Source organism: Abrus precatorius, unplaced genomic scaffold, assembly GCF_003935025.1.
Source record: "Abrus precatorius isolate BTA unplaced genomic scaffold, Abrus_2018 Scaffold2, whole genome shotgun sequence".
In the NCBI taxonomy this organism is placed as follows: Eukaryota; Viridiplantae; Streptophyta; class Magnoliopsida; order Fabales; family Fabaceae; genus Abrus; species Abrus precatorius.
In genome coordinates this window covers 37,819,025-37,836,628 of record NW_020874362.1, presented here as the reverse complement: position 1 = coordinate 37,836,628, position 17,604 = coordinate 37,819,025, and the positions used below count along the sequence as shown (strand labels likewise).

Genomic DNA, 17,604 nt, shown 5'->3' with positions numbered 1-17,604 from the left:
TTTTGAAGAAGAGTACTTGTTTTCGCCTTTTCGCTTTTTGCAAAGTATTTTTCAATTTCAGCAAGGAATTCTTTGGCACTTGTTATATCATCTGAAACAGTACCCCTAAAGACCTCATGAATGTCGCGCTTAATGATTATAAGACTCATGCGATTTGAATGACTCCACTTCTCATGAAGTTTCCTCTGTTCAGAGGTATTGGAATCCATAAGAGAAGAGGGTTTCTCAATCCTTAATGTAAGGTTTAGATCCATGAAGTCAAGAACAATTTGCATATTCTCTTTCCAATCCTTAAAATTTGTACCATTAAAAATCGAAACTGAATTCAGATTAGCAGATATAGAAGCAACAACTAAAAAGAACAAAACAAAGAATACAATAAGCTCACAGAACAGTCATCAATGCATTTAAATAATTGCTAATGATATTCTTGTTGTAATGTTCAAACATTGATAATAAAAACATATCAAACAACAAACCCATCTTTAGATATGATTTATTATTCGCATGCAAAACCTCATAATTATCACATGTTTGACATCACAGGTGTGTATATAAACTAATTAAATGGTAAATTTCCTTTGGGTCAATCACCACTCATATGAATAATTACACACATTAACATTTCTTATGAACAATCTACACAAGAGAGGTCACTTTGGTGATATCTTGATTCAATTAGCTCATTTAAAATGCTAAATAATTATTTTAAAAAAATAATTAAAATCATTTACCGTAGCCAAAATTTGAACATTGATGCACTAAATCCAAAAAATAAAACATTTCTAGAGAAAATGATTTTAACTAATTATTATTTTTTTAATTTCAGAAGCCCATAATTGTTGCTTTAATTTACTGCAGCGGCCTCTAAAGGTAAGACCAAGCACAAAGTTTTATATATATATATATATATATATAATGATGCACTGTAACCTTTAAATGAGCGGTGCATTTAAATATTGTTGAAAGCGACACTCTAGTAAAAGATAACATCAAGTAACAATATGTAAAATATCTAAATTCATTTAAAATTTAGAATATGCCAGCGGCCTAAGAAAAACTTCACTCATGTTAACAAAAAATAATGCAGATCACATAAATTTAACCCAATGAAAATCAAAAACTGAATTTTGATTAAAAGGAACGGTTCTGCGGTGTAAGTCATAAAGGAAACAATAAATCCTAATCCTGAAACCCAATTTTAAAAAAAAATTCTCAAAATCATACATGAATTAAGTATGGGAGGCTCTTATACCAATTGTTGGTTTTCAATCAATCAACTTAATTTGATTCTAATAATTAATCATCAATCTTAACTACATGCTTTCTATCCATGTAGAAAGAAATTACTGCATAAAGATGAATGAAACCCTTTTGTGTTCCTATACCCAAAATCATGATGAAAATTAAATGCAGAAACGTACATGAATTAGCCATTGAAAATAATGAAAGGTTGATGAGGATCAAGATTGATTTGGTAATCTTCCAAATTTAGAGAGCCTTATGTTCTTCTATGAGTTTTCTCTCTTGATGGGATGGAGAGAAAAATGCAAGAACTCAAAAACGTAAAAAATTTCTATAACTTCTCTCTACAAGTGGAAACCATAATCCTTTTATTGGTAACTGCCATCAGTTATTCCAAATTTAATAATTATAATTTGACTCCTCATCAAATTATAATATACTAATAATATCTACACAATTAGTCTTTCATAACATATATGCCTTTAGTCATTAACTTTATATTAATTAGACTACTTTAATATTTTAGCTAATAAAATAATAGCCCTAATATATTTAATTATGTAATATATATATATATATATATATATATATATATATGTATGTATGACCCAAAATTATTAACACTTGCCGGTCACATAACATGTCAATAGTTTTTATTTATATATAGTTTGATTAGCGGCTAAGACTATGAATAGCTGATCATCATGGACTACGTAATGGAATGAGTTCAATGTACTTAGAAAGAAAATAAAGCAAGCTATGAAATTGTAATTTGAGTTGTTGCATCCAGATTCCATGTGCCTCTTTTACCAAAACTGCAACACAAATAACAAATAGCACAGCTGCAAGCTTATCATCAAAACACGTTACGTTGATGAAGGTGATGTGCGTGTATCTTGTGAGACTCGCTGCTTTCTACAAGATGTGTGCAAATCAACGAATGGTACTTCGATTGACTAAAGAACAATTAGTGATGTTAACAGTGCAGACTATTTCTGTAAACAAAAGGCCAGAATTGTATCACATCATCTTCAATGCATGCAGTGTCAGGTATGTATTTTTTTGCGTTCTAGGCATGCAGTATATATTGAATGAGTTTTGGATTTTGTTTGTGTGAGACAAGTTCCACCATGCAAGTAAATTAAGGATGCTGTAGTCTATTCCTTTCATTTTATATTCCCCATTTTCCAAAAAAACTAATAAATTACTCATCACTATATATGCGTTATGCAATGGTATACATTGCAATTATATCAAGGAAAGATTCACACATTGCAATTAAATGCTTTTTAATTTATGATCAAACTTTGAGACAGTCCCATTGAACGTATAATGCATATATTATTTTGAATAAAAAACTAAAGTAAAGTAAACAAATCCTACTTCCTCACATTAAAGCAAACATGTCAAATTATTCAAGCATCAAATCTTGAAAACAGAACATGTTTAACATCAATTGAATGCTCTTTAAAAAAAGGGTATATTAAAGTCGATTAAAGAGAACTGTCGCCAATTTTACAACCCACACAATAATCAAAAGAATACAAAAGTTTTAATTTAAAAGAAAATTTCTCGCTATTTGGTCCCTCCCTGCTGGCTTGTAATCCAAATCAGATTTCAATTAAATATCAGAAATCCAAACCAAACAATATTTTTAAATGCTCACTAATTAATCACTACATATACGGGATGGTACAAGTGACCCTCATAATTAACATATCATAACAATTTCCACTAAGTTATGGCTTTCCTTGGGTTTCTTCTTTTCTCCGTCTTGAGTCTCTCTTCTGGTTCCGGCATCTCAAGTGACCGTCCCATATTGGACCTTGACATAGACAAGTTTACCACAAAGGAACAGTGTCAGTTCTGTTGTTACAATGGATGGCGCTTCCATTCATTCGAATGGGTTACAGAAAATAATGGAATTGCCACCGCAGCTGATTATCCTTATACTGCTAAAGATGGAACCTGCAAAGCAAATAAGATCTGTGAATATGCAATTCTCTCTCTCTCTTACTTACCTTCGTTCAGTATAACTCTAACCCCTTAAATTTCTTGGAAATAGACACAATGCAATGTTAGAAATGATGGGTATACCAGTCTCATACTATCAAATGATAGCACAGTACCAGAGACAGAGAAAAGATTTTCACTTCTACACTCGTGTCTCCTCAAGGAATTAATTACTCTCCTGTTAAGTCCGTGCTTGCATATAAGATTCTGTGGCCATGAGTCTTTCACATTATAGCATAATGTGATGTGAAAGCCTATAGAACATACAGCTAGTTTTCCTTTCAATTATGTCAAGCCCAAAAATCAAACATTGCAACTTTGCATGTGTTTTAAAGTAGGTGCTTGCTCTCCTTCATGATAAACTTGTGAGTGTATTTATATTTTTTTAATAATTATTTTAATATTTTAAAAATTAAAAATATTTATTTATTTTTATGATGAACTACTAATATTTATTACTTATTATACATATTTAATATAAAATTTACGAATATAATTATTTTAAAGTATTTTTCAGATGGTTTTGCGTTTCTTTTATTTTTTATTTGGGTTCTGACCAACTCAAAAATAAATCAAACCTAGCACACCACAAGCCCGTTATTGACAACAAAAACAAAAATAGGCCCATCAATAGAAACTTGAAGCTGAAATTACACTCCCAAGCCCAACCAAATCTTTAAGAGGGAGAAAAATGTAACTCAGTAACCACAAATACATATTGCTGGATAAAAATAAAAATAAAAATAAAATTTTTAGATTATTTTTATATAAATAAATGTTTCGACATTTTGTAACATCTTTGAAGGGCTAAATATCACAGATCATATCATAACAAAGTTTCTTTCCCTTTTTGAAGCATTAAGCAATATTTCACTCGACAGTGAATAAAAACTTAAAAAATGGGCTTAAGTATATGATTTATCATACAATTTAATATTTAATTTTAGTAAACATCAAAATAATGTAACTGGAATAGTTGACACAATAGTATAAATTTTAATTACGTTCACATGTGTATAATTGATTTACTTAGTAAAGAGTTTAAGACACCTTATTCTTCATTTTATAAAATTTTTTAAGCCTTCAATATTTAAAAATTAGTTTGAGTCTCGACTTATCTAAATCAAGTTAGATACATACTCGAGAGAATAAAATTCTACCAAATTTTTTTTAAGGTTATTACAAACAAGACTCGTTAAATAAAAAAAATTATTAAAAATTTTATTAATATTTTTTAATTAGTTCTCTTAAGTATCAGTTTATATTTTTATTGATTTAATTCAAATGTATTAATAATGTAATTTTTTTATAATAATAATTGATCATAGATTATTATATCAAACATAATTATTAGTTTTTATAATAATTAATTAAAAATTATACTTATCACATATTTTAATTGGTTGTGATTAAAAAAACTATATTGATAATGTATAAAAACTAAACTATTTTATTCACACGAGTTAAAACTGAATCCTTACTGAAAAAAGTTTTTTACTGCTACTGCAAGTCTACAAGATATTAATGTCTTTGGACTTTAAATACATTGTTAAATCTTAATGAATGAATAATGTTTTTTTTAAATATAAAATATATTAACAGATTACAAAAGTTACTCTAAATCATTTACATCAACAAATTAATTTTTGAATAATTTCATGGAAGATTTTTTTTTTGTTGTTCTGATCTTTATTTTTTAAATGTATTGGATATATATACATATATATATATAATATCAATTTTTAATTATTTAAATATCTGTTATATCGAAAGGTTCTAAAGACTTACCAAGAACTACACCTATAATTGTAGAACAATCAAGTAGGCCAAATTGAAGAGAAAAAGGTACATAGTCTTCTAATTACACCATCAGATACATACTGTCTCCCTCTACCCAAAAACTAAATACTCAACTTCATGAATTGCATAAGATTTATACACCAATCAGGAGGATGGATGAGTAATATTTACATCCATTTCCTGTTGCAAACATCAAATATTGAGCTGTTTCTGAGAAAAAGAAATTTGATTCGATAAATTTTTAAGCTAATCCAAACTGAATCAACTCGATTAAATTTTGGCAAGTTTGGATAGAATCATGATATAATTATATTTTTAAAACAAATTCTATATTCAAATATTTAAATATATGGACAGAAAAGATATCAAGAGAATTTAAATCAGAACCATCTTTTCACCCAAATGGGACTTGCTTGACTCAAACTAAGTTTAATTCTTAAATTTGGCTAACTCGTGCATGATATCCTTTCAGTGTGATGGTCATAAAGGGAAAATAAAATGGTGTTAATTTCTTATAGAAAAAGGAATGGGAAAAAGATTAAAAGGGGTGGGAGTGAGGAGTGACGCGTGGGGAATAGAAATGGTCTCTGCTTAGGAGGGAAAATGATATATCTCTTAAGTGAGTCTTATCCGCATAATAACATCAAGTTATCTAAGCATCCAAATTTGGATGATACAAAGCAAATAGAATATCAAAGTCCAGCTTTGGACCCTCCCTAAGTGCCTCACATGATGCCCACTAACATCTACATCTGTACCTATTAATGAGCGGGCCACATTATGGATGGGACATAACTAAAATTAACGGGTAATTAAGCAGTTTTAACTGCCTTTCTTCTATTGGCAAATCTCATAGTGTACCCTATTAATTAGAATATCCATCATATATAAATCATGCCCATCACCCAAAACTCGCTTCCTCGAAGAGATTAGGACAAATCACTTTCTTGGCTGTCATTATCTTACTTTTGAATTCTCAAGTTTTTTACTTAAAGCCTCTTTGAAGTTTGAACTACCACTCTCTGCATAAGTTATAAGAAAGAATAAAACTACACCATCGAATGGCAATTTTGTGACATTGATGTTTGTGAGGGTGTCTGTATCATTCAGTTAGTTGAGTCTTTAAAAGAGAACTATGATATTTGAAGTTGAAATTTTGTCGATTATAATTTTAAATGTTGAACAATTAGGATTTTTTTTTTCTGTGGTACAAAGGCAGTGTCATTATGATTTGAGCTGTGTTAATAAATTATGCATGGATCTTATATGAGTTATTAAAGTGACAATCTTTGTGTAAACATTACCTGCAATCATTAACTCATTACCTCTAAGACAATAATTACTTGAGCTTCAGCCCCAAAGTGAGTTTTGCACTGTACAGACAATGTTTATGCCTTACTATCATTACCTCATCAAACACGCTACTGTGTGGTAATGGAACTAATGGATAGAAGAGAAAAGTAGGTGTACTTGACTTAAATTCATTGCATAGTGTATGAAAGATGAGCAAAACGGAGAAATTCCATGTATGAAAAGAAAGAAAACCAAACGGATAAAGCATTTGGAAGGGTAGCTCTTGGCAATATGGCTAGTAGACAAACACCTGGGCCTTAGTCAAAGTACTTCATCACAGACCCAAAAGCCATTACACTTCACTTTCCAATAAAAACCACAATCCACATGATTTTGCTTGGGGATATTGAAAGATCACAAACTCATCTTAAAATAAGATCTCCTCTTCTCCTCTGTACCCCATTTCCCAGCGCTCAAACCCCCATTTCACTCCAAACAAAACACATCCTCTTCTCTCCATTGACTGACCCTACTTCACCACCCTTCTCAACTAAACTTTAGTATAAATATTCATTCAAGGGTATACACGTGTCAACTTTTTACTGACACACGTATGTCTTTTCGTGACATGTTCAAAGGAGATCCTAAGTTTTTGATTGCTAAGAAGTCCCATCGTTCAATATGCCATAAGTATCCCAATCTTTCAATCCCAACCTAATATTGTTGTTATTGAACTCACTAAAGCAAAGAGAGAGTACTGTTAGCTCAGGGATGAGGGTAGGGTCCCTAAATAATGGATCAAAAGCCAAACTACAGGGTGTTGTGCAATTATTCATACCATGAATTTCATTCCAAGCTAGCACCGAAAATATTCCTCCCACCTATTCAAAAGCAGCAAAAGAAAAAATAAAATAAAATATATATATATATATATAAGGGAAAAATCATTATTATTTATTAAATCGGATTATTTTTATTTCTAAGTAACTTACTTTTTCACTCTTACCTAAAAAATAACATATACCATTTTTTCACTTATTTATTAAATTATCGTTTAATTTAACCATGCAAATTCTCTTTACTAGTTTTAAGAACCTCATAATTATAGAGATTATCAATTTGATACTTTTCCTTTTTTAAAAAAAATGTACCAAATTGATGGACAATTCCTTGATGTGGCTGATTCCCCACTAATTAAAGATTAGCCAAAGCAGAGAAAAAGAGCAAAGATAATCTCAAAGCTAAATCCATTTCCTCTCCCACAGACCACAGTATATTATTTACTCACTCTACCATTACCCCTCCTCCACCTTTCCAACACAAATGCAAAAAGAGGGAGGGAAAAAGCCATGATCAAAAACAGCATAAGGTGTTGCATCTCTTGCATCCTCCCATGTGGAGCTTTAGATGTAATCCGCATAGTGCACTCCAATGGCCGAGTAGAAGAAATCACTGGCACCATCAAAGCCGGTGATGTCATGAAGGCACACCCCAAACACGTCCTCAAAAAGCCATGCTCCGCCGCCGCCAACGACGAAGTTGGCGGCGGCGGTGGGGTCCACAAGATCGTGGTGGTGCCACCCGACGCAGAACTCCAACGTGGGAAGATCTACTTCCTCATGCCCCTCCCTCCTCCTCCTCCTCCTCCACCTGAGAAGAACCAGATTAGAAGAAAGAAGAAGAAGGAACAAAGAGAGAGAAGGAACAATTACAACGCCACCAACGTGTCCATGACTAGCTTGCTTGTCTCTGATCGCTACTTGACTGATATACTCTCCGAGAAAGTTTCACCACAAAGAGACAGAAGAAGAGGGCGTGTTGCTGTGTGGAGACCTCATTTGGAGAGCATTTCTGAGTCACCTTCTCATCTGTAACTCTTTCTTCTGTAAGGGTCATGTCATGTTCATATAATCATAAATGATAAGCATAGCCTTCAACCCCATTTTTTCCTATATAGAAATAATAAATAAACTTTTATTTTCCCCCTAATGTTTGACTTTGTTTCTTCTTTTTTTGTTCTGTCCATAGTATGGGGTTTGTTTCAGAGTTAGAGACTTGAAGTTGTTGATATTAATTAGACCATAATTGGGTCATGTTTTGATAGCATAAATTTTTGTTTGAGCTTTCATGTTCGTGTTTCAGTTAGTGGGGCATAAAAATTGATCAGACGGTGTTATGATTTTGTAATCTTCTGGAAGAGGTGAAGCAAGCAAAGAATTTTTTTGTGTGGGTTTCAATTTCTTTTGCTTTTAATTGTTGAAGCTCGGAATTTTGAAGAGTATATGGAACAAAGATAAACTATGATTGGGATACAGAGAGAACGATGTCGATGCCACTTCTACTGTGTCGTGTGTAATTCTGAATTGGGTAATAATGGAAGGTGATTGTGACATGATAGATATTATGCTTTTGCTAGCACTGAAGTACAGTATTTTATTCACCAATTACCATTATTATTCCTATTGTTTGGCTGAGGAAATTGACACAGTAGTTCGTCGGTATCACTCATTCTTTAAGGAGAGACTATGACATAATGATGCTATCACTTTCTATGCACCTACTGAATTCTTATCATAATAGAATTATATTCAAGTTGATAGCTTTTTCTTCTTTTTTCTCAAGAGGAAAGTAAAAAAAAAAAAAAAAACTTTTGGACTCCCAAATGGGGAGGACAGCTTGATGAGTGTCTATGGAGCGCAAAGCCATGTTGTACTTCACCCCACAAGTGAGAAGTAAAAGAAAAGGTGGGGCTGGATCAAGAAAAATCCAAAGAGATAAATTTGAGGTAAAAGGAATTGGAAGTCCCCACAGTGCTTTTTCCCACCATATTCTAATAATGTATTTTATTCTAAGTTTGCACAAATGAGTAGGAATAGGATATGGCTTTAGTTTAAGAAATAAGCATTTCTGTTCTTTTGGGTATGAATATGATTGTGAACTGGGTAGGTTGGTGGCAGTGGCATCCTGCAAAGGTGATTAACACAGTGGACTTTGACCTCTGAGATTGACTGGATGGCATGAGCCTTGAGCAAAGCTCTAGTTTTGTTCATGTTCTGATTCTCAATTTTGATTCTCCTTTTTCTGATCCAACATGTATGGGTTTCTTACTTGAATGTCCCACCATTTGTGCTGTTGACAGACTACTTACTGTACAAATGAATGAATCATTGCAATGTGATCTGGCCCTAATCATTAAGTGGTGGCAATATAGATCTATTTATATACATTAGGCAAGTTAGTAGTTAAAACTTCATAAATTATTTTTATTATTTAATGTAAAATGGTATGCGTAAATTATATCATATATGGACTAGAAATTTTTCGTACTCATGGCACGCCAGTGTCATCAGTGGTTCAGGTGAAAAATAACCATTTTCTTGTTCTCTTAACTGAAGAGGTTATTACTAAAATTTAATATTAGATTATATATCAGAACTGTTATCGTGCTTTTGCACGAATGGAAACAAATTGACATAAAGAGAAGTTACAGAAAAAAAATTAATATTAGATTATATAAGGGTGTGGTAAGATTTAAAGAGAAGTTAAAAAAAAAAAAACTCAATTGCTCTCAATTTCACAGTAGAGCTTGTGTCTCTTGCTCTCAATTATTAAAATTAACTCTCTTGTCCTCAAGTTTTATGTCTAATAATTAATGAAATTGAAATAAAAGTGTAATGTAATATTAATTTGTATAAATTTAAAAAAAAAATTGTAAGAAGCATGCCTCAAAACATTTTATAATACACTAATTAGTAATATTCAAATATGACTTCGATATATTAAACTTTAAAAATGGTTATCCATTTATGAAGAAGGAAGGAATCATATGAGGAAAAAAAATAAGTTATTTATTATGTGTAAATTTTGTAATCTCTCTCTCATTTAATGGTTTATTAAGAAAAAAACAAATATAAAAATTAAGTATTAACTTATTTTCTGAAATTTGAACTTAAGCAATATTAATCATATAAAAATGTTCACTTCAGTTTATTTGAATTTTTATATTTTTGTCAAAATTTTGAAAAATTATAAATAAATTATCACTTCTCTTAAAATTATCCGACTATATGCATCTATTTCTCGTATAAATAAGATTTCACTCTATTGTAGGAGAATGTGTGTTTCACACTCAAGAGTTAGATTATGAATAATCTTGTTATCTTTGAAAAACAAAAAAACAAAAACTCAAGAGTAGGACAAAATCAATGCCAAGATATTTTCAAATAATAATAATTCTAACTTATTTTTTTTCCTTTCTCCAATAGCAGGGAAGAATGCAGGATATGGAATAATAGAAACAGAGTTCTTAATAGTTTGGCAACTTTTCCATTGAGGGCGACCACTGAGATTGAGTGGATTCTTATAATTAAAAAACATTCTGATACAAATTCAAAAACACATAATAAATATCAACAGCATTAAATATTATAAAGTTTAATATTTTTTATTTTTTATATATATTTAAACATGCATTAAAAAATCAAAATGAAAAGGTGAAATTCTTTTTTTTTCCTCATCTTTTTGAGCTTTTTGTGGTGCACAATGTAAGGAATCGGGAAATGCAGGAAAATGTAATCATAGATGCAACATGCAAGCAGCGCCACACACTTTTGCATCGATAATTATTAAGATCGAAGCTAAAAAGGTCTTTGTCTCTTTCACTTTGTTTCATTTTTCTGTGAATATAAAAAACAATAGTGTCTTGTTAAAAGATATAGGTACCCATTAAGTAAAAAGTTGTTATTAAAATTTACAAAATGATATATTATTATATTTTTTAATAAAAAATAATCTTTTTATTCTTTTACTAATGTCTTAAAAAGCTATTAGTACTTTGATTAGATATGTTACAGCAACATAAAAATAGTGTACTAATATTGTTAACCTTATTAAAAATCTGTGCATTTCGATTTGGGATTTTCCTTTACCTTCCTCTTTTTGCCATCATGGTTATGGGTGTCAGCAAAACACTACCAGATTGTGAAAGTTCAATTAAGCTGCATAGGCTTGGATTTGAGATTATGATTATGGTCTAATCGCAGTGATAGTTGCAATGGTGATCCAAGTTAATGAAGTTATGAAGAAGTTTATAGAGTTAGTTGTTGTTATTAGCCCGTTATTAATTAACATGGCATCAGTGCAGGGCCTGATTTGGGCTCTGCATAACCTCACCGGTGCATAACACTTTTGACCAAAAAAAACCTGTGATGGTTGTACGGAAAAATAAGTGCAGTAGAAAATATATAATATTAAGAGAGAAATAATGCATGTTCTTTAAGACTTTGACACACAAGCAAACAAGTATTTGTATGTGTTCATGCAAATGTATAGTCAAAACCAAATAAACTCATACATCAACACAGAATTAATATAAACAGAAAAATATTAAAAGTTTTTCTTGACTCTTCGACAAGCAATTGATTTTATTACTTTCGACTTATTCAATAGTTATTTGTATATACAGTGAAATCACTTGTGTGATTTTAAATTAAATTTTATGACTGATTTTAAGCAATAAAAAGATATTTAATTTTTGTATTTTTATGCTATAAATATTTTTTATCTCAATAAAAATTTGTAGGGTTTTAGTTACATAAAATAAGTTTTAAATATTAATATTGACATAATATTAAAAAATGAGTTACAAAATATTCTTGATACTTCTCCTTTTGAAGTTCTTTCCTTTTAGGAATGGTCTTTTTTAGTTTGAGTTTAATACCCTCAATATTTCCAATTTACTTTAAATCTCAAACAATTCGAATCCATATAGATAGAGTTATTTAAAGAAGTAAATCTATCTTAATACTTTATTAATTATAATAGATGCTCTCAATATACTACTTAAAAGAAATTGTTCTCAGTTGGACTGCCAAACGTTAAATATCATACATCAATTTTTAATTAATTCAGTGTTAGTCTACTACACTCACACAAGTTAATTAGTTAGTACTCTGTTTAGTGCACACAAATTACGTTTTAAATAAGAATTGATGTACAAAAATATAAATTCTTATTAAAGATTAAATATTATAATATAGTATTATATGTATTATTATTATTATTATTATTATTATTATTATTATTGCAAAAAATTCAGTTATTTTTCTATTATATGAATATTTTAAAATTCAAATAAAAATTTAAAATATAAATACACAAGAAATAAAATATTGTTATTATTATTATTATTAAAAAATATAGTAAAATTATGTGTAAAAATATAATAATATATAGATATTTTTCATTAATACCAAATTTACATTTTATTAGATAAAAATAAATTTTTTTAATCAATAAATAAAGTATAAAGTGTAATTCAAACATAGTAGTACAATTTTTCAACATGCTAAATAGTAAGTTGGAATTTTGAATGAAGTTAATAAGCAAATAAGTAATGGAATAGTAGTCAAGCGAGAACAAAATTGTAAGGAAGGAAAAATATTTCATGAAGTACGTAGACAAAGTTGATTTAAAGAAAAAATATATATTCAAGAAATTATTTTTAACTCGTTGTGAGAGAGAAAGAGAGTAAGTTAAGTGATTTTTTTTTAATATGTTATACATGTGCGTGTAATTATGGTTATTTTTTTAATATTAAAATTTTGACTTAAAATATCCCACATTTTTAAAAAAATTTATTCTATAATAACATATCACGAGTAGAACATTTTCTATATTTAAAAGTGATAAATTTTATTGAAAAAATATTTATTATATTTATATTTTTTAATATAATAATTATTTTCTAATAAAATGTTATTTTTAAATCTTTAAATCAATCTTAAAAGCCCATTGCACTAAAATTTATAAAATCATGACATGATCCCATTAATGACACAAATGTTGAAAATCCAATTTTTTTCAACATAATACCTAGATAATTTTTTATTTAGACGTTAAAGAAAACTAATTATAAGTTTATATCTTATAACTAATTTATAGTTAATAAGTTAGTTGGAAGTTTCTAATTTATGACTAGCTAATTAAATTACAACTATTTAGTAAAAATAATTATATAACTAAGTGTAAATGTGTTTAAAAAATTTTTTTAAAAAATGTCAAGATTATGTTGTGGAAATGTAGATTATTTTAAAAATTATTTGTTATATTAAAAAAATATTAGAAGCTAAATTTTAATAAAATGAATCCTATGGATTGTATGTAGAGCAGTAATTTTAACACTTAATTTTTCAAATCATCAAACAACTATTAATTTATTTATAAAAAAATTGAAACTCCTAAATACACTATAAACTTATATTTTTAGATATTATTGATTAGCATCGCTGATACTTGAAAGGGAAGACAGGAGGAAAAACTAATATGTTTTGACATCACATAAAAAGAGAAAAGTAAACTGTAAAAGCTAGCCATTCTTGTCGTTTCGAGTTGGGAGAAGAGATCTCATATGTTATAAGAAGTTACGAGGTTGTGCATCTCTAACATACATTTAAGATTTACTGCAACTAAACCGGCTTAATAAGGATTATTCCGATGTTCTGATCCTACTTAGTGAAATATCACTGTGATTTTCTGTAATAATTGTGGGTCTAAGCAACAGAGAGATAATACTTTTTACATGCTCTTTGAAGTGCCAAATCTGCTCCAGTTAACTCATTTGTACCCTGCATGCAAACAATATTGAACAAATTCAAGTGACTTTCTTTTTACTTACAAATAAACTCTCTCAACTAAATATTTATCCACAAAATAATCAGATTGATCGAGAAGTCACTAAAATTTGTTGCAATTGCCAATAGCTTTAACCTTTGGATGAAAAACATGCATACAAAATGAGTGATTTCTTTTTGAGAATCGAGTTTCAATCAACAAACGTAAACTCTCTAGCTAATGTCATACATCTAATCTAAAACATGGGAAGACAACGAATTAAGAGCAATTCAGTAGGATTATAAAATTTCTTAATATAGAACGGAATCACGCTTGGCCTCTTTGTGCATAAATGCAGGCTAAAATTCCAGTTCCAACCACAATTTCACTCTGGAATCCATGTATTGTTGATAGTTAATGCATCATCACCGGAAACAAGCAACCAATATACTCTCCACTTGAGATCAGCATTCGGACCACATGAATTCAAATATTCTCCTATTATCAAGTAATATGATATAATTATATTTAAATAGAGAAAAACATACTTTTATTAAATAAAAATCGATCTATTATAATTTATTATAAAGCATAATAAAATTTAATAAAATTTATAATTTTATTTTTCTAACATTATGATATTATATTATTTAATGATATAAATGATCCAAATCCGGACCACAAACGTACTGTTCCATTGTTCTTTAAGGTCCCAAATCAACACACATGCAATACTCTATCTGCTAAGTCATTGTGACTGTTCACCATTATACATGAATGCAGCTACGTACTCCTGACTGTGGTTGTGTGGGATGATATTGAACATAGTTTAGGTATACCAAGCTGTTGTGAGATATTAGTTGGAAACGAAAACTCAATCTTAATTTAACAGTGAAATTGATATAAAATCAGAAGCTGGGATAGAAGAGATTGTAAAAATTTCTTGTTATACTCAAACTTAATTGAAAATGATCTGTTCCCTCATGCTAATTGGTCTAATCACAATTGTGTGGAGACTCTTAAATCAAATTTCTCAGTCAGGATCTGTGCAGCGTTAAAGATTTTAACCAATTGATAAAAGTATAGATCATCTGATATATTTTGCTGCTCATATTTTTTTTCTCATCTCTTTTCTTTGGAAGTCTTTAGTTCTATTGCATCTCTCTATTCAATAAAACCCACTTTTACGTGGTCTCAAAACTATAAATCCGCATTCATAAGCTTTTAATTCTTTCAAATCTAAATTAACTAGTTCGGCTATACACTACTGTGTTTGATATCCGTATGTAAAAGAAACGTTGCTTCTTTCTCTTTTAGTATAAATAACTATTCACTGTTTTTTTTACCTTTATCAAGTGTATTTTTTTTAGTAATAATTGTTAGTTTATAAAATCAATAAGATTATTGTAAGAAGAAAACTAAATATTATTCACGGAATGTAAACTCATTAATCCTGTATTCTTAATAGGAAAAGATAATTCTTGTTTTTAATATAAGAGCATTTTTATTTTTGAAATAGCTAGCTAGAGATCTAGAAAAGCTACCTAATTCTCTCTCACTTCAAATTATGTGTGTGCAGGTTTTATTTTTTGACATGTAATAGTTTTTTATATAAGAAACTCTCTCTTTTCATACATTAACAACTTTAAACTTGCAACTCATCACCGTGGAAGTTGCTCTAATGAACCATAAACTAAAATACTATATATTCTATTCTTTTTCCTAACAAACGGGATTGACTTATAGTCTCCCGGCCCACCTAACAAACAAGATGTTATTAACGTGATTGTGGTGACAATTAGACTTGCCGGTAACGCCAACAAATTAATGAACCCTTTGTTGGTATATTCATGTACACAGACATTAAATCTTTAACATAAACACCATATATAGCCATATATATATATCCCGCCAACCAGAAGAGCTTTGGTAAGTTTAAGTGATCTGTAATTCAACTATTTATCTATCTACATTACTTATTTTCCTCTTGTTCAATAAAACAAAGCTCACACTTGGCTTTCTCTCTCATTCTTTTCTACTTTTAGGAAATATTTCTTTTTTACATTTTTAGGGGTCTTTCCATCATGCGGATAGAAATACAAACATTATAGGTAACTAGATTTTAAAGTGGCCCTCAGCTTCCACTAATAAGAGACAATAAGTATATTACAATCCAGAGAAAAAGTCACGAGACAAACAAAAAGGGCGTGTCCAAGGCCACTCTTGTCTCTTCACATGCACAAAGGACCATATTTAAGCATTCTAAAAGAATGGCCAGCATTAAATAAATTAACCTTTATGTGGAAAATACTTAAGTTCAGCTAAACCACGAATTAATGCGTTACAAAATTATGTATGGACCACACTATATGTGTACGTGTACAAATTGTTCAAGGAGAATTGTCTGTGATTAATCAAAATATGTATTTGTTAAAACAATATATGACAGAATTCCAATATGTTATAGTTTCTAACTACGTAAGGTTGTGGATGTAATCACATGCAACGTATGATAGATCAAGCTCACCCATCCATGGGGAGCACAAGAAATCTCGCAGAATCAGAAAAGGCCCAAATTTAGCATAAAGCAAACACCTGATATATAGTATTTAATTAGAAGCTGCAATAACAGTGTTGTGAATGATAGGAGAGAGAAAGAAAGAGAGGGAGGGAGTGAAACACTATTCTTTCTAGTCTAATCATTACTCTCAACAGTCTTAGCTAGTATAATAATCTTGAGACAAACCTTTTCCAATCAACAATGCAAAATTAGGGTTTTCACTCTACTTCTAGGGTTTTGTATGCTACTAATGGCATCTCCATCCATACTTGACGATTTTCTTAGCCTGTTCAGTTATAAAGGCTTCAAATTCCTAATAAACTGATCTGTATTAATGCCTATTTCTGCCACCGGCTGGATGCTATTCTGATATACAAGTTTCGAGTAAGTTCAAAAATTCAAGAACTTCAAAGGGTTGAAGCTAATTGCATGGATCAAAATTAAATATTGAAAAACAGTTATAACAATTAGATGCAACATATATAATATGAGAAATTTAATTACCATATTCATATATATATATCTCATCTCAAGAGGCTTGTTGCTTGATATCTTTTGCAATTTGAGTCGTCCCCTTGAGTTGGTTCCTCTTCTTCTTTTTCTTCTTATATGGGATCCCTCTAGCCTTTGCCTGACACTCCTTCACCTCACGCAGATACACCCGAATGGCTCCGCCTCCAAAGGGATTAGTCTCCGGCGAGCCGCCATGTTCTTCGTAGGCAGCTCGCAGCCGTCCGATGAGGGCGTCGAGGCTACCCCATGCCTGCCTGAGAGGGCAGGCACAGGGTGCAGGTGGGGTAGGTTGGCCAAAGAAGATGCAACCATGCAAGTGGACCTTGGTCTTACCAAATTGGTCAAGGTACCGAAGGAAATCCAACACATGGTTGAAGTTACATTGAGAGAGTGGAACTGGGGGACTTTGATTCTTGAGGTATTGTCCAAAGGTGTTCCAGTCTCTCCGTTTTTGTGATTCATACCGGCTCAGAGGTTGTGGTTGTGACGATGATGAAGAGCCGTGAGCTGAACCATTTTGAATTTGGGTAGACATGTTTAATTGGTAAACTATGTGATCAAGGGGGCAA

General features: G+C 30.4%; 1 protein-coding gene across 1 annotated transcript; it reads right to left on the bottom strand.

Annotated features, from left to right (window-relative positions):
* Nucleotides 1-7,510: 7,510 nt before the first annotated feature.
* Nucleotides 7,511-17,604, bottom strand: LOC113858324 (protein LIGHT-DEPENDENT SHORT HYPOCOTYLS 10-like). The gene is made up of 2 exons (XM_027490913.1): nucleotides 17,097-17,604; nucleotides 7,511-7,906 (listed from the first exon to the last, which is right to left on the bottom strand). Exons 1-2 carry the CDS (start codon nucleotides 17,568-17,570, stop codon nucleotides 7,628-7,630), a joined length of 753 nt encoding a protein of 250 aa, XP_027346714.1. The 5' UTR covers nucleotides 17,571-17,604; the 3' UTR covers nucleotides 7,511-7,627.

Coding starts and splice junctions, on each gene's coding strand:
- LOC113858324 (XM_027490913.1), bottom strand. CDS start 17,570: ATGTCTACCCAAATTCAAAATGGTTCAGCTCACGGCTCTTCATCATCG. Junction 7,907..17,096: donor AGAAGAGGAACCAACTCAAG/GGGACGACTCAA, acceptor ATCTTGTGGACC/CCACCGCCGCCGCCAACTTC.